Here is a 19,108-nt window from a genome sequence, read left to right on the forward strand (position 1 = left end):
CAGTTTGATGAGGTCCCATTGGTTTATTTTTGCTCTTATTTCTGTTGCTTTGGGAGACTGACCTGAGAAAATATTCATGAGGTTGATGTCAGAGAATGGTTTGCCTATGTTCTCTTCCAGAAATTTGTTGGTGTCTTGTCTTATATTTAAGTCATTCAGCCATTTTGAGTTTGTTTTCATGCATGGTGTGAGGGTGTGTTCTAGTGTCATTGATTTGCATGCAGCTGTCCAGGTTTCCCAGCAATTCTAGCTGAATAAACTGTCTTTTTCCAATTTTATGTTCTTGCCTCCCTTGTCAAAGATTAATTGACCGTAGATGTCTGGGTTTATTTCTGGGTTCTCTATTCTGTTCCATTGGTCTGTATCTCTGTTTTGGTACCACTAGCACACTGTCTTGATGACTGGCTTTGTAATATTTCTTGAAGTCTGGAAGAGTTATGCCTCCTGCTTCGTTTTTGTTTCTCAGGATTGCTTTGGTGATTCTGGGTTTTTTGTGGTTCCATATAAATTTGTGGATTGTTTGTTCTAGTTCTGTGAAAATTGTCATGGGTAATTTGATAGGGATTGCACTGAATCTGTAGATTGCTTTGGGTAGTATGGCCATTTTTACAATATTGATTTTTCCAATCCAGAAACATGGAATATCTTTCCATTTCTTTACATCTTCTTTAATTACCTTGATTAATGTTTTATAGTTCTCTGCATATAGGTCTTTTACCTCCTTGGTCAGATGTATTCTGAGGTATTTGATTTTTTGAGGTGCAATTTTAAAGGGTATTGTATTTCTATATTCCTTTTCTAACATTTCATTGTTAGTATACAGAAATATGACTGATTTCTGAATAGTAATCTTATATCCTGATACTTTGCTGAATTTGTTGATTAGTTCAAGTAGTTTTGGGGTTGCATCCTTAGGGTTTTCTATGGATTATGTCATCTGCACACAGTGACAGTTTTATCTCTTCTCTTCCTATATGGATGCCTTTTATTTCTTTTGTTTGTCTGATTGATGTGGCTAGGTCTTCCAATACTATGTTGAATAGCAGTGGTGAGAGTGGGCATCCCTGTCTTGTTCCAGATTTTAATAGGAAGGCTTATAATTTTTCTCCATTGAGTATTATATTTGCTTTGGGTTTGTCATAAATGGCTTTGATTATGTTAAGGTATGTTCCCTATATACGCACTTTGGTGAGAATTTTTATCATAAATGGATGTTGGGCTTTGTTAAATGCTTTTTCTCCATCTATTGAAATGATCGTATGGTTTTTGACTTTTGTTAATGTGGTGTATGACGTTGATTGATTGTGTTAGGTTTTTAACTCAGGATTTTTTGAAAGGAATGTTCTAATCTAAAATGTTTTCTGGAGTTCCTGTCGTGGCACAGTGGTTAACTAATCTGACTGGGAACCATGAGGTTGCGGTTCGGTCCCTGCCCTTGCTCAGTGGGTTAACGATCTGGCGTTGCTGTGAGCTGTGGTGTAGGTTGCAGACACGGCTCGAATCTCATGTTGCTGTGGCTCTGGCGTAGGCCAGGAGCTACAACTCTGATTCGACCCCCAGCCTGGGAACTTCCATATGCCGTGGGAGTGGCCCAAAGAAATAGCAAAAAAAGACAAAAAAAAAATAATAATAATAAAATGAAATAAAATAAAATGTTTTCTCTTGGATGTGGAGAAAAGGGAACCCTCCTACAGTGGTTGGTGGGAATGTAAACTGGTAAAATTACTATGGAAAACAGTAAGGAAGTTCCTCAGAAAACTAAATATGGAAATACCATACGATCTGGCAATCCTACTCCTGGGCAAAACAATTTTTCAAAAAGATACATGCACCCTAATGTTCATAGCAGAACTATTCACAACAGACAAGACATGGAAACATCATAAATGCCCATCAATGGATGAATGTATTAAGAAGATGTAGTACATATTATATATACAATAGACTACTACTCAGCCATTAAAAAAAAAAAAGACATTTGTAGCAACATGGACACAACCAGAGATTATCATAAGCCAGTAAGCCAGAAAGAGAAAAGCAAATGCCACATGATATCACTTATATGTGGACTCTAAAATGTGGCACAAATGAACCTACGTACAAAACAGAAACAGATCAGGGACATGGAGAACAGACTTGTGGCTGCCAAGGGGGAGAGGGAGGGAGTGGGAGGGACTGGAAGTTTGGGGTTAGTAGATGTAAACTATTTAGAATGGATAAGCAATCAGGGCCTACTGTATAGCACAGGTGACTATATCCAATCTCCTGTGATAGACCAAGATGAAAAATAATATAAAAAAGAATGTAAATGTGTATGATTTGCTTACAGCATAAATTGGCACAATATTGTAAATCAAATATACTTTAATAAAAAAATTAAAAATAAAAACTAAAGTGTTTTCTCCCTTCAACTGAGAGCCAATATCACACAGTATGGTAAATCACTAGAGGCATACTATTAAAATAAAATATATGAAAAAAGCTTCTTGCTATCCCCACAATTGTTTATTTAATATTATTGTAATGTTATATTTAGTTTATTAAGATGATAAATAAAAACAAAATATATCTATTTGAAAGGAAATAAAATGACAATTACCCTCAGTATTATGAAACTTAAAAATAATCAGTCAAGTCAAATGAAATCTATTAGAAGTAATATTTGCTCAGAAAGGAAGTCAGTTACAAACATATATAGACCTAGTTAAATAGATTTCCCATAGAATTATAATACTTAGAAAATTCTCTTAGTTAAGAGAGTAGATCCTACAAGTTCCCACCAAATGGGAAAAAAAAATTTATGTATCTATATGGGATTATGGATTTTAACTAAATTTTTGTAATCATTTCTTAATCCCTATAAGTCCAGTCATTATGCTGTATAACTTTGATGTGTGTATGTCTTTTAAAGGCTGCACCCATGGCATATGGAAGTTCCCAGGCTAGGGGTCGAATCAGAGCTGCAGCTGCCAGCTTATGCCACAGTCACAGCAACATGGGACTTGAGCTGCCTCTGCAACCTACACCACAGCTCATGGTGGATCATTAACACACTGAACGAGGCCAGCGATCAAACCTACATCCTCATGGATACTAGTCATGTTCATTGCTGCTGTGCCACATAGGCACTCCCTATGCTATATATTAAATGTATGCAGTACTGTATATAAATTATACATCAATAAAACTGAAAGAGAAAGTACTTTTTAACATAAATTCTGTTCACAAGTTTCCTTTGAGACTGGCCTTGAAAAAAATACGATGAGAAAAAATGCATTTATAACATTCGTAAAAAGATATAAAAACTAGGAAATTACTCCCTCAAAAAATAAAGAATTTAAATAAAACTCTACTAAGAATCACAAAAGAAGACTAAAATAAATGCAAAATATACTTCATGCTCTTGAATGAGAAAGTCACTATTTCATACATCTAAATTTTTTTCTACACCCACAGCATATGGAAATTCCTGGGCCAGAAGTTGAACCTGTACCACAACAATCACCTGAACCACTGCAGTGACAATGCCAGAACCTTAACCTGCTGCACCACGAGAATTCCTTATATGGAATAGTAAGAAATTGTCTTGCCAGATATCAACACATTCCATAGAGTTAAGATTATTTTTAATTCAGATGAATTTGGCGTAAGACTAGACCTCAATAAAACAATAGTCATCCCAAGTATATAAGTTTAAAATGGGACCAAAATGCATCACATATCAATAATTATGACTGAAATATCCAAGGACTTAAGAGATAATATGAAAATTTCAGCAAAGAACAGCAAACAATATAAAAGTTTCCACTGGAGGTTTTTAGAAATGACAAATGCAGTAACTGAAATTAAGAAATCCATGAATAAGCTGAAGAGAAAGGATTAACAGAAAAATAAGAGCAAAATAAAATACACAAAATGACAGATAATGGGAAAAAATGATTGCAAATACAGGGGAAAAAAAGAACACATATAGGACATTATAGGAAGTTCTAACATATGTGTAAGTGGAGTTCCAGAAAGGCAGGATAAATAGAGTTCATCAGAAATAACGTTTGATAAATTAATGGTTAAATGTTTTCCAAAACTAAGGACATCAAGTCTTAACTTTGAGAAGAATCTTATTTTTTATTTTTTATATTTTTGTCTTTTTGGGGACATACCCACAGCATATGGAGGTTCCCCAGCTAGGGGTCAAATCAGATCTGCAGCTGCTGGCCTATACCACAGCCACAGAAATGCCAGATCTGAACCCCATCTGCAAACTACACCACAGCTCAGGGCAATGCGAGATCATTAACCCACTGAGTGATGCTAGGGATCAAACCCACGTCCTTATGGATACTAGTTGGGTTCATCAACTGCTAAGCTAATGACCTTGAGAAATGACCTTAAATGAAAAGAAGAAAAAGTCAAATTTTAGGGAAATCAGAGTAAAGTTTTTAATAACTGAATAAAAGGATAAAAATAGTAAAAACAACTAGGAAAAAAAGTCATATTACTTTCAAAGAAGTAACAAAGTGGTAATAACAGGACAGCTGACTTTGTAGTTGAAACAAAACCATAAAGTGATAAAAGAAAATGATTGCCAATCTCAATTTCTATATTCATCAAAAACATTCTCCAAAAATGAGGAGTAAAGTCATTTTTTAAAAAACAAAACTTGCAAGAATTTTTCATCAGCAGACCACACAAAAGAAAATATTAAAGAGTATACTTTAGGCAGAAAAAAATTAAGAGATGGAAAGGTTAAAACTGTGGATAAATCTACCTGGAGAAAAAAAAGTGTCTTTAAAGTCTTAGTAATATTGATTTGTAGGATTTATACACAGTAGGAAGTTTTTCAGATCCCACCATCTCTCAACCAAAATAGTTATGGTTTTATGTAACAGATTATTTATCTATATAAAGTTTATTTTGAAATGAGATCTACAGCTAGATTTTTTTTAAATCTATTAAGAATCAACAGTTTATGTTACCTAAAACAAACATAAAATTAAGAGGCAGATAAAAAATGAGGGAAAATTTGCAATAAATAGGTAAAATTTCAAAGAAGATTTTCTTTTTTAGAAACATACAAGCTGATTCTAAAAATTCATATGAATACACAAAAGACTGAAGATAAGCCAAAACAATTTTGGAAAAAGAACAACAAAGTGGAAGAATTCAGACTGCTTGATTTCAAAACATGTTTAAAAAGTTATAGTAATCAAGGCAGTGTAGTACTAAGATAAACATAGATCAATGGAACAAAATAGAAATTCCAGAAGTAGACTCACAAATATACACACAAATAATTTCCACTAAAGCTACAAAGGCATTGCAATCCAGAAAGAGTTTTCTTTTCAATAAATGTGCTAAAGACATCAATGAGCAAAACAAAACAAAAAAACTTCAAGTTATACTTTATACCATATATAAAAATTTAACTTAAAGTGGAAAATAGACTTAAATGCAAAACCTAAAACTATAAAACTTGTAAAAGAAAACATATGATAAACTCCTTGAGATTTTAAGTAGGACAAATGCTTCCTATATACAATATGAAAAGCATGTTCATAAAAGAAAAATATTAAATTGGATTTAATTAAAATTAAATATTTTTACCTTTTGAAACACTGTTAAGAAAATGAAAAAGAAAAATCAAAGACTGGGAAAATATTTACAAAGCATATATCTGATGTATATTTAGATGTATGTGCACAATATGTAAACAATTCTCAATATTTATGCAAATATTTTCCATTTTTAAAATTAGGTTTTCACTTTCAAAATGTGCAAAATATTTGTACAAATCTTTCACCAAAGAATACATATGGGAGTTCCCACTGTGGCCCAACAGGTTAAGCACCCAACAGTTTCCATGAAGATGTGGGTTTGATCCCTGGCTTTACTCAGTGGGTTAACCCACTGTGGCATAGTTTACAGATGCAGCTAGGATCCAGCATTGCTGTGCCTGTGGTATAGGCCAGGAGCTGCAGCTCCAATTCAACCCCGAGCCCAGGAGCTTCTATATGCCCCAGGTGTGGCCATCAAAATAAAAGAAAAAAAAAAAGAATAGGTTTTAATGACACACAAATACATGAATCATCATTAGTCATTAGGGAAGTGAAAATTAAAATCATGATATATTACTACAAACTTATTAGGAAGACTAGAATTTAAAGAATGGTCAAATCAAGATTGGACAAGAATTGTAACAGGACTAAAACTTTCATAAACTAATAGTGAAAATGCCTTGTGGTATAAGAATTTTGGAAAGTGGTTAGACATTTTTTTAAAAGGTTCAAAATACACTTACCATATGATTGAGTTGTTCCATTTCTAGGTTTTCATTTAAGAGAAATGAAGGCAAATGCCCATACTGACTTGTACATGAATGTTCATAGCAGCTTTATGCAATAGCCAAATACAAAAAACAAACAAAATGTCTATCAACAGATAAAGAAACTGTTGCATATTCATAGAGTTGTATTACCATTCAGAAAAAAAGGTATGAATTACTGTTACACAAAACAACATCAACGAATCTACAAAATGACTGTGTTGAGTGAAAACGAAGACTAAAATACACTATGTGATTCCATGAATATAAAATTCTGGAAAACATAAACCAATCTATACTGAAGGAAAGCAGTTGAGTGATTGCTTAGGGACAGGGAAAGGGGTATAAGGTTGTGGAAGAGAAAAGGATTACAAAGGTGCACAAAGAAACTCTTGAAAATGACTATGTTCATTATCTTGATTGTGGCTATGGTTTCATAAATGTTTCATACATGCATCAAGACATATCAAATTGTATGCTTAAAATATGCATTTTATTATATGTAAATTATACCTCAGTAAATTTGGTAACATATTAATAAGATATGATATATATTTTGTAGTAATATTATATATGCATATATATTCTTTCTGTTCCATTTCTTCTATCATGGCCTATGAGTATATGCTGAATAAATATCAAGTATATTGGGCACCTATATGTACTAGGTAAAATCCTTTTCTGAAGCTTTTGCTCTCCATTTCATAAATGACACTCAATCCATATTATATCCATATCTACAATATATACAATATAATATACAAAGCTCTTTATGTCAATAATTCACAAAACACAATAGAAAAGATGGGAAAAGGCTATGATCAGATAGACCATACCAAAACAAATAAATTGACAAAAGGTCAATAAAAGAATGAAGAAAAAAATCAGCTTAAAAAGGAAGAAAAACAAAGGCAAAGTGACAGCTTTGTTATTCTATGAACCTGAAAAATATTTTAAAGCTAATTTCACTGTTAAGGGCAATATCAGTTAGTTCACTCTTTCCAAAAATAAATGTAGCTAGAAATATCAATACTTATGTTATCTGTACTCTTTTATCTACTAGTAATTTCATTTCAAAGAAATCATTCTTTTTTATTTTTATTTTTTTTGTCTTGTTAGGGCCACATCCATGGCCTATGGAAGTTCCCAGGCTAGGGGTTGAATCAGAGCTGTAGCTGCTGGCCTATACCACAGCCACAGCCACAATGCAGGATATAAGCTGTGTCTGCAACCTGTCACAGCTCACAGCAGTGCTGCCACAGCTCACAGCAATGCTGTGTTTGTTTGCTGCCAAAGTTCACAGCAACACTGGGTCCTTAACCCACTGAGTTAGCCAGGGATCTAATCTGCATTCTCATGGATACTAGCCAGGTTTGTTACTGCTGAGCCATGACGGGAACCCCAAGGAAATCATTCTAAATAACCAGAAATTTGATCATTTCTCTTAGCTAAAGAGTCAGGTTTTGTTGCTTTCAAATAAGAATCTTACACGTTAAAAACTTAAAAAAACCAAGTAGAAATTAACTCTGAAATTATTAAATATGTAATACCAAATAGCAAACAGAAAAGTAATGTTTGGAAATGTTTAGCAAGAATATGACAATAATTATCAATTAGCGGAATAGAGAATGAATGCTTCAGGGAAGAATTTTTGCCAATATAGTTTTCAGATCAGTTTAGTTGACAATACATTGAGCACTGAAGAAAGATCTAATGCTTTGAAGAAAGAACACTGAAGAATATGCTGACAGTATAACTTGCTGTACAACAAGCCCAAAGAAGTAGATCATCTTGAAATTAAATTCCATGCAGACCATGAGATAGGAAGCAGAGTCACAAATCCATTGAGAGGTACACATGGATATTGGAAACAGCAGACGACTATCCACTCTCTTTAGCCAAATCGAGGCATGTATAAGGCCCATGTCATCCTTGAATATTAAAGGAACCAATTAAATCACTGTTTTGTAAGAATTAATGTTTAATGGATGAAAGAGGAGACACATAGAAAATACGTTCCAGGGAGTTCCTGTTGTGGCGCAGTGGTTAACGAATCAGACTAGGAACCATGAGGTTTCGGGTTCGGTCCCTGCCCTTGCTCAGTGGGTTAACGATCTGGCGTTGCCGTGAGCTGTGGTGTAGGTTGCAGACGCGGCTCGGATCCCGCGTTGCTGTGGCTCTGGCGTAGGCTGGTGGCTACAGCTCCGATTCGACCCCTAGCCTGGGAACCTCCATATGCCACAGGAGTGGCCCAAGAAATAGCAAACAACAACAACAACAACAAAAAGAAAAAAGAAAATACGTTCCAGGCTTTTATCCTTTTTTTTTTTTTTTTTTTTTTTTTTTGGTCTTTTTAGGGCCGCACCCGTGGCATATGGAGGTCCCCAGGCTAGAGGTCTAATCGGAGCTGTTGCTGCTGGCCTATGCCACAGCTCACAGCAACGCCAGATCCTTAATCCACTGAGCGAGGTCAGGAATGGAACCTGCAACCTCATGGTTCCTAGTCAGACTCATTTCCTCTGCACCACATCGGGATTGTTCACTACTTCTCTCTAGTTAAACCCAGGATTTGAAACACAAGACTATAAAGACCCACACTCTGTTAGAAACAATCAAATATTTCTAAGATTTTCTAATATGGTATTACTTGAACCTGGACTTATTTTTGAAGTCTCTCCAAAATGATGCTTCGTGCCATAAGATAATAACTCCTCGAGCATATAAAACACACAATTTTATACTTATGAAATTAAGACATCTTGCTTGATAAAGTTAGAACTAAGTTTCAAGATGGCTTTAATAGACTGTTAAAATAAGTAATTACATTAAGATGGCAAGTAATGTTCTATGTAGGGCCAGATATTAAATTTGTAGCAAAAATTTGCATTTTTTATAATGTTGGCAGTTGTCACAAGAAATATTTTTAAAGCATCATATTCTATTGTGTCATTAAATCTGTAATACAACACATGATAAAAACTCCCCTTGCACTTATTTCATTCTGATCTCTCAATGCACAAAGTGTGATCTTCATTACACATAAATCTAATATAGTAAGAAAGAATATATACCACTTAGTAAAATATTTCTGTGAGGAAAAAGGATTCTAACTTGAAATGCACAAATGAATAGTCACCCAAGGTAAGAAGTTTCAGCTTTAACATACACATCTATATTTAAATAACATATATCTTATAGACTGACTGTTTCTGTCATCCCAACATTCAGGTTAAAATCTCAAGCCCAAATGTGATGTGGTAATGGGAGGGGGAGCCTTTGGGAAATGATTAGGTCATGAAGGTGGAGCCCTCATGAATGGGATTAGTGTCTTCAATATTGTGATTTACCAGTAATATAGATCTGATCATTCAGGTGACCAAAAGATATTTCTCATGTTTTGTTCTTTGTCCATAGTTTTGAGCACATGGATCCCCAAAATCTTGGACTTTTCTAAGCATTGAAAGTGACAAAAAAATGTCTCTTTTTAGGTTAATAAAGTAACTTTTAGACCCCACTTTAGAAAGGGGGCTTTTTGCTAGGAGCACCAACCATACCACTGGAGTGTTGGAATTTTCAGAACTATCTTCTACCCACAACCCTTACCACCTCACCTCCCCACCACAACCTAACCTCCAGGAAGGGAGGTTGCATTAATCCCAATGGCCAGTGATTTCCTCAATCACGGCTATATAATGAAGCTTCCATAAAAACCCAGAGGGCAGTTTGGAAAGCTTCCAAGTTGATGAACATGTGAAGATTTGGGGAGATGTGCTCTAAGAGGGCATGGAAGCTCCCCATCCTATACATATACTGTGCACTATACATCTTTTCCGTCTGAGTTATATCTTTTTATAAGAACCTAGTGACTTTTTTTTCTTTTTAGGGCACACTTGTGGCATATGGAAGGTCCAAGGCTAGGGGCTGAATATGAGATGGAGCTGCCGGCCTATGCCACAGCCACAGCAATGTAGGATCTGAGCAGTATCTGCAACCTGCACCACAGCTCATGGCAATGCTGGATTCTTAACCCACTGAGCAAGGCCAGGGACTAAACCCACATCCTCATGGATACTAGTCATGTTCATTGCCACTGAGCCATGATGGGAACTCTTAACCTAGTGATCTTGCGAGCAAATTGTTTCTCTGAGTTCTACAATCTACTCTAGCACATTAATTGAATCTAAGGAAGGGGGCATTAGAATAATTTATAGTCAATTGGTCAGAAGTACATGTAAAAATATGGATTTATAACGGGCATCAAAAGTCAAAGGAAGGCCTTATGAGAACCTCTAATCTATAGGAGGTCAAACAGAAGCACAGGCTTTCAACTGGTGTCCAAAAGGGTAGGTTGTGGTGGGAAAGGGGCAGTGGTCTTGTAGGACTGAAACCATAACCTGTGCAATCTCATTCTCTCTGAGTAGGTAGTGTCACAATTGAGTTAAATTGATTGTTGGTGTGAGGAACCCCCACTCAACACATTGGACACTGGGTTTCAGAACACCTCAATTAGTGTCTTTGTAAAAGAGACCCCAGAGATCTCTCAATACATCTTCCATGTGAAGATACAGCAAGAAGGGCCATCCATGAATTAGGAAGTGGGCCCTTACCAGACAGAATCTGAAGGTGCCTTGATCTTGAACTTCCCAGACTCTAGAATTTGAGAAATAAATTCCTGTCATTTAAGCCACCAAGTCCAGGTATTTTTGTTATAGCAACCCAGATGAAAGAAGATATAGCAACACAGTGAAAAAAAAATTGCAAGAAATATTGTAATCAAGGGCATTTGCTTATTTCCAAACAACAGCAAAAATATAAAGCTATAGTTTTCTTAAACATCAGTTAATTTGTGACCAAGTAGTTTCTGAAAATCTAGTACAAAAGTATCATTGGCAACTTTGTAAACTAATGTAAATATATGATAAATAATTAATAGCTATTATTTATTCACAAACTGTAAGCAAAATTTGCATATGCTTTCTAAAAAGAATAGAAAAATGAGACACATTATTATTCTGTGATACTTTGTACTTCAGCTGTAGCAAGTAAATAGCAAAATATTTTACAAAAAAACTCTACCATAATACGGAAGGGCTTTTGGAAAAGGGAAGACTGACCTGTACAAAAGGTCTGTGATGGACCAAGCAATATCCATTTACATTTTTAACTTCATTTAGTCTTCACAACAATGATTCTATGAGGTTAATAACTGTGCCCATTTTTATTAATTCGTGAATTGTGTATCAAGAGGTAGAAATTTGCCCAAGGTCATACAACTAATTATTAGAAGAGTCCAGTTCAGAACATATTCCTTCCTAATTCCAAAGTCCAGGCATTTTACAATATGTGTGACCCAAATGTAATTTTAAATATCACTGTCATTGGTGGACCAAAATTCAGTACCTTATTCTTCTATACTATCAATGCCCTGTCAAGGATGTTTTAGTATCTGTCATTTCATCTCCTTCACACAAATAACTTGCATTTTTTAGTTCCCATTCTTATAAACAATAATGGTTTGTATCAGAAATCTAAATTACTTTTAGCATTCATACCAATGTTTATTGACTTGTTTCCTTTTAGCTTCAAATACTTTCTTTTCTAGGGCATAGGGCCTCTCCAATTTCACTTACTTTTTAACCCAGCTCTGTATTTTTAAAAGAATTAATAACCCAGAAAGTGTTTTTCTCTCATCAGCACATAGCCTAAAAATATAGTTTGAGATTACAATTCCTCATCTTATATGCCATTTGACTAGAAAACAGCACTGTAAGAACCATATTGCATTTGGATTTCAAACAGCCTGAATCTGAAAAGCAAAAATCCTCACGTCCTTTCAGGGAGCAATTCCTCTGAATCATTCCTGAGAAGTAGCTTTGCATCACTGCTCCACTGAAACATTATGAACTTCAGCTGCCTCATTCCCTCAAAGGTAACATCTTTAATTGGAGAAAGTAGGAGAAAAAAACATTTGGGCCAAGTTTTCTCAGAGGATCTTAAACTGCTTTTCACAGCTCATTTATAAATTTCTCTTCTCCTACTCTTTCTACAACCCCCACAATTACATATGCACATCACCTTTTTTTTTCAGAAATTAGTCATTTATAAAGAAATCAATTATTTTTACCAAAGCAATCCATAATTACATTTTTAAAGCCAATGGTGTTATAGACAATACCATAAAAAAAGAAACATGTGAGAACATTAGATGATTTGCCCAGTATTCTTGTTGTTAGTCAAGTTGAGCAAATCATCTAATGTGCTTCCAAGAATATCAAATTGAAAACTGTTCAGCTCATATCTTTTTTAAAAAATATAAATCAAATTCTACATGTCAAACTGAACTCCCTAAAATAGAAATCAGTCCACGGTCACCATGGTCCTCTCTTCTAGACCAATTCCATGTAGCCTTCTGACAGGCCATCCCAAACCAGCTCCTGGCACCCAAAGTAGACTCTCCACACATGACCCATTACCATGTAAATCAAAACACATCATTCCCATGTTGCCAATCACACCAAGGTTAAAAACCTACTATAGCCTATAAGACCCTAATGATCTGCTTTCTAGCTACCTCTGAAGACTCACCTCCACCAACTCTTCTCTACACTAATGCACTTTCACAATACTGGCCTCCTTGCTTATTATTTTTTCTGTAGTTTGCAAAACACATTGCCATCCTGTGCTCTGGCTCTCATGTTTCTTCTGTCTGGAATGCACATCTTCAAGGTAGTTTAATGACTACCTTTCTCATTTCATTAACTATCTGACTTTTTAAATCATTTCCAGCATGCCCTGTGTACTTATTCTGCATTAGTTTTTATTTCTAGCACTTATTACTAATTGACATTATATATATGTGTGTGTGTGTGTACATATATATGTGTGTGTGTATATATATATGTATATATATACTTATTATTTATCTTACATTAGAATACAAGCTCCCCATGAAGGCACAGGTAGTGTGTATTCACCACTGCAGTCCCAACATCAAGAGTATTACCAGAAGCATATAGGAATTCAAAAGTATATACTGAATTCCTTAAGAGGTAAAAAATAAAATAAGTCCAAATTATTTATAACTTAAAATTCCAAGCCATGTTTTAGTTCATTACTTTGAATATTGTTTATCCATGATCCATTTCCCTCTCCTCCTGAAATACTTTCTCTTTTGAAATTCTACATTTTACCAATTGAATATAAATTCAGTGAAATTGTAAACTGAAATATACTGTCCCCTTCAGAATTTATCCAAGAGGTGGATATGAAAACAAACTGTAACAATCTGACTTCCTATCCCTAAAACTAAAATATGAGCCTAATAACCCCAATCAAAAAATAATTGTAGCTGATTTGAGTCATTGTTGTACCTTGAGGAGATACCCAGAGGTGCATATCATATACTACATCTAGTAGTTCATCTTTCATTTGGGGAGATGTCCAGTTTTCCTCCACAGGTTTTCCCTCTCTCCCCTACCCTTCACTTTTTTGTTTGTTTTAATTAACCATAGTTTCTGTTTCTTAGAATCCAAAATTTCACACATGAAAAGCTTATATTAAATTTGATATGCCTCAAAATAAAAAATTTAACAGAAAGTCTCTCAATTCTCTTTTCTCTCGCTCATCTCTCCCACCCACTGTCTGTTCTCTACATGTGCTTCCCAATTACACAGTGCCTTCTAGTTCCTTAAACCCTTCCTCTCTGGCGACATCCCCCATAGGCACCCTTTCCAATTATTTTAATGTTTCAATATCATTTTTCCTTCCTCCCATCTAGCACTGTTAACTCAGAGCTGCTGAACAGGAGTTAAGAGGTAATCAGTACGAGTAAGCCAAAATACACAAAGTTATCAATAATCAATGGCTTCTTAATCTTGACATGTATAGTTTAATTTTTTAAAAAGAGGCTATTGTTACTTAAAATGAAGTCCTTAAAATGTCAAGTTGGATAACAAAGTGAAGAATTTTAGAGAGTATAAGTTAGTTACCTTTAATAATGTATTAAATAACATCACTCAAGTAGCACATCAATCTGATCATGGTTCAGTTAGAAATAAACAGAGGTCTTATAAGCATGACAACTTATCCATCAACTAAACAAATTTTAATCAAAATAGTTTTTCGTGAGTACTTAAAGCATACAGGCTCATTGAAAATGTGATTAACAGAGTCACAATGAGATTTATAATGTTATCAAAAATGGTTAACACACCCCAAAGAGACCCTCATCCCTTCTTGGACTTTGGCAGATGGGAACAAAACCTGTGATTGCTTCTAACCAATATACTATGGCAAGAGTGATGGACTGCAAATGCCCTTAATTAGGTTATATAAGACTTCATCTTAGCAGAATGAGAAAGGGAGGGATTCTCCCTTGATGTCTTTGAAGATTTAAGCTTCCATGTTGTAAGAAGGTTTGAAAGACAATGATGCAGCAAAAGGACCTTTGGGTCCTCAGGTGCTGAGAGGGCCCTTCAACTGGAGCCAGAAAAAGAGTAGAGACTTCAGTCCTACAACCACAACGCACTAAATTCTGCTAAAAAGCACATGCTCTGAAAAAGAGTGTAGCCTGGCAAATACTTTGGTTGAAGGCTTCTGAAACATGAGCAGCTAAACCTTGCACAGAGAGATAATAAATGTAGCTATTTTAAGCCACTATATCCATGATAATTTGTTACACAGTAATAGAAAACAATTATCTTAATGTATCAAGGAGACAAGAAAATAAATTCTATGCCTGTAGGCCTAGAGATTACCATGCTGAGTGAATGAAGTCAGATAAACACAAATATCACATGATATCAATTGTATGTGGAATCTAATAAAAATGATACAAAAGAACTTATTTTAAAAACAGAAACAAACTCAAAGATTTCAAAACCAATCTTTTGGTTACTATAGGTGAAACTATTGGGGGAGGGAAGAATTGGGAGGGTTGGAACAAAATATACACACTACTGTATAAAATAGACAATTAACAAGAACTTACTGCATCACATAGGAAAATTCACTCAATAATTTTTAATAACCTATACAGGAAAAAAGAGTACATATTTATATGCGTGACTGATTCACTTTGTTATACACCTGAAACTATTACAACATTACTCTAAATTTTACTTTATTTTTAAAAAGCATGTCTGTAGAGCAAACATAGATTGTGGATTTAGCATATGCATTTTTCTTTCACTTACTAGTTCATCATACCTTCAAAGCATTGGTGAGAGGATTAAATCAGAAATTTTATTATAGAGATTAAGGATTTGTGTGAATATTCAGCATCTCATAAAAGTGAGTTTCCTTCTGGCATTTGGAGTGGAGGGGCAATGAGATCTTGCTAAATAGCATAGGGAACTACATATCTAATCACTAATCACTTGTGATGGACATGATGGAGGATAATGCGAGAAAAAAATATATATGTATACACATAGATGTATATGTGTATGTATATATATGTGTGTGTGTGTGTGTATACATGACCAGGTCACTTTGCTATACAGCAGAAATTGAAGAACATTGTAAATCAATCATGATGTTTTTTTTAAAGTGAGTTTCCTTCTCATTCACAGTGTCACAGCCCCACCCACTGGCAACTGTCAAGGCCCTTAAGAATTGGCCTATTCTGAGCCACTGAAGTGGAAGCTTGCAGTACTTCAGTATCTTTTCTGCCCATCTACCCATTCTCTCGCATTTGAGTTAGGAGTGGGATATGGAAATTGCCACTGTCTCAGCATCTATTGCCTATGGTATTTGTAGACTTATTGTTATGTGGACCACTGAGGTCAATATAAGGATGCAACAGTAGCTTATTTGTTCTCCCTTATGTTTATTTGTAGTTGACTTACAATGTTGTATTAGTTTCAGGTGTATAGCAAAGTGGATCAGTTATACATTTAAATATATCCATTTCTCCATATAGATTATTACAGACTATTGAGTAGATTTTCCTATGTTATACAGTAGGTTCTCATTAATCATCCATTTTATACAGTAGTATGTTACGTTATTCCCACCCTCCCAATTCCTCCTTCCCTACAATGGTTTTACCAATGGAACCATAAGATTGGTTTTGAAATCTGTGTGTTTGTTTCTTTTTTATAATAAGTTATTTTGTGTGTTTTCTTTTTTATAAATAAGTTATTTTGTGTTTGTTTTCTTTTTTATAAATAAGCTATTTTGTGTTTGTTTCTTTTTTATAAATAAGATTGGTTTTGAAATCTGCATTTTCAAATAAGATTGGTTTTGAAATCTGTGTGTTTGTTTTCTTTTTTATAAATAAGTTATTTTGTGTTTGTTTCTTTTTTATAAATAAGTTATTTTCTTCTGTTTAGATAACCTTCTACCATGATTCCTTTTCATAATAGTCCATTGTTAACATGATGCTTGCTTCTCATTCATTTCTTTTTCCTATTATGAATTGAACATAGACTTCCAAGTATTTTGACATTTTTCTGGCAAACCATAGCCACAAGAACCCCTCCTGCATAAGATAAGAAATTTTTTGTTATCCAGATATTGCTACCTTATTTTCAGAAAGATGCGATTGAAAATCCACTGAAAATTCTGCAGCCACGAACAATCTGAAATCAGCAGTTATTCATGGGTTTCTAAGAAAATTAAAATGTTTAATCCAGTATAATTTTAGTTAATGTTATGACTTAATGAAATAAAATTGGCTGTAGCATCCTATAGCTCCAATAACTTTCAGTGCTTTGGTTATTTTCTACCAAAGTATATTTTTAGCACATTTGGTGAACACTTTCTAGTTAAATTTCCTATTTTTTAAAGCTTACCAGTTTATTTTTACTTCTGTGTGTCAAGAGTTATGATTTGCCTCCCTAAAATTCCCTTCCACATGCTTTCTTATAAAGTAACAGGTCTTTATAGTGTTTATTTTTTTGTCGTTATTACAAGTAAAAACATCAGAAATCAGGCCACCCTCAAATTTCCTGGAAATTCTTATCATATTTTCTCAAATTTGCAATTACAATTTTGAAGAACAGTGCTCATAGCATAGAATTCTTAGTGTCTTCCTCCAAACATAAATGCCAAATTTTTCATTTCTTATCGATGCTTTTGGTCTCTCTTTTAGGTACAGTTCTAGTTTGATAATTTCACTTTTGGCTTTGTTTCTGCTGCTAATCTCAGTTCCAATATCCAACACTTTTCCATGATCTCGGTTCAACTTTAGTTTTATTCACAAATCTGATAGCATCTCCAGTAAACAGCCTCCACCCAGATATAATCCTCTCTTCCTCCAGCTTCTTCTCCTTCAGACAGTTGTACTCCATTCACAGCATAAAGGGATCCAGAAACTTGAGGAGAATATGAGGTAAATTTATGTAAAAGCCCTTTGATGGGGAAGACAGTTTAAATTCTGTGAAGGACTGCCTAATCATAAGTTAATGAAATCTTGAACACAATTGTGATTTAGCATAATCAGTAAATGACACCTATTTTTCTTGCAACTTAAAATTATGTGCCAGATTTGGATATATTACCAACATATCCATTCTATGCCATGAAGATTAAATTGATACAAATTGCACTCATATAGAAATAGTCTCCAGTATTTCCAGCTCTCTTAAATCAACCATTAGTGCTAGATTATAAATAAAGTATACTTAGCTTCAAACACAGCTTTTCAAAAAAATTATTCAACTATAAAATGTAATATATTTAAAATACTTACAGTACTTTTAAAATGGCCATGAATTCTACTAACTTTTCTTCAGATTTTTTGGGTCCATATAAAGTACGGCCACCACGTGCTCTTTTAACATGAACAGCTATATTGTGAGAATCATCAGGTTTTTGGGGTTTATCTTCTTCTGCACCTTCAGCAGTTTTTCTGAACAAGGAAACAATATTTTATGGTGTTGCATTAAGCACAAAAATTTACTGACATGAACTCTTTATTGTCAAGAGTAGAAGTGCAGTTTTGAGATAATTTGGCCTTTTAATAACATACTCTTTTTTAAATGCCTATTTTTTTCCACTCATCAGTAATGAAATTAAATATTAAGTCTAAAAATTAGCACATATGTATACATGCATGTGGTACTGGGTCCCCATGCTGTACAGTGGGGAAAAAAAGCTTGTTGGGGGAAATAACAATAAAAAAATAAATTAAAAAAATAAATATATTTCTACAAAAAAATTAGCACATATAAAATATTTTGTATGTACAGAATTTGACTAGAGGTATTATAACTGCCCCAAGTGATCAAAATATCTTTCATAATAAATTAGGTGCATATATTTAGGGAAATATTTCCATTCAATGGTTAATACACTTCTTTTACACTCTCACAGTTGTTTTTCAGTGTTGGTGGGAGGGTTTTGGGGTTTTGTTTTGTTCTGCTTTTCCATCAATGACAAAAGTGCTTTTCTTAGACTTTTGTTCCCAAAAGGTACATTATTATGAACATCTTGAAAGCAGCTACATACTTCATTCTTATGCTATAGTATGTTATGTGTAAGTTTCTAAGAGTGGAGTGAATGATCATTTCCCATTCATTTCTCCAGGTCTTAGCTTTCCTATTAGGAGGTCATCAAAAACATAAGGAAAAGCAATTGAGCAAATGTTATTTATCCTTATGGAAAAAATAATTAGTGAGGGAGATGATTAAAAACACAAAGTATTGGAGTTACTGCTGTGGCACAGATGAAATGAATCTGACTATTACCCATGAGGATGCAGGTTCAGTCCCTGGCCTTGCTCAGTGGGTTGGGGATCCAACATTGCCGTGATCCATAGTGTAGGTCACTGACATGGCTCTG

General features: G+C 34.4%; 1 protein-coding gene across 2 annotated transcripts in view; it reads right to left on the reverse strand.

The window, feature by feature from the left end:
• Positions 1-19,108, reverse strand: part of CNBD1 (cyclic nucleotide binding domain containing 1) — a 563,418-nt gene that overhangs the window by 460,079 nt on the left and 84,231 nt on the right. For both annotated transcript variants that reach the window (XM_085024296.1, XM_085024295.1), the window contains exon 4: positions 18,018-18,176. In XM_085024296.1, the coding sequence (XP_084880422.1) occupies positions 18,018-18,176 (159 nt within the window). The remainder of the gene's footprint in view (positions 1-18,017; positions 18,177-19,108) is intronic.

The sequence above is a fragment of the Sus scrofa genome, chromosome 4 (genome assembly GCF_054392235.1).
Source record: "Sus scrofa isolate SSC_HxYL_T2T_F1_AM1 chromosome 4, Sscrofa_HxYL_maternal_Yorkshire_Landrace_v2.0, whole genome shotgun sequence".
Classification (NCBI taxonomy): Eukaryota; Metazoa; Chordata; class Mammalia; order Artiodactyla; family Suidae; genus Sus; species Sus scrofa.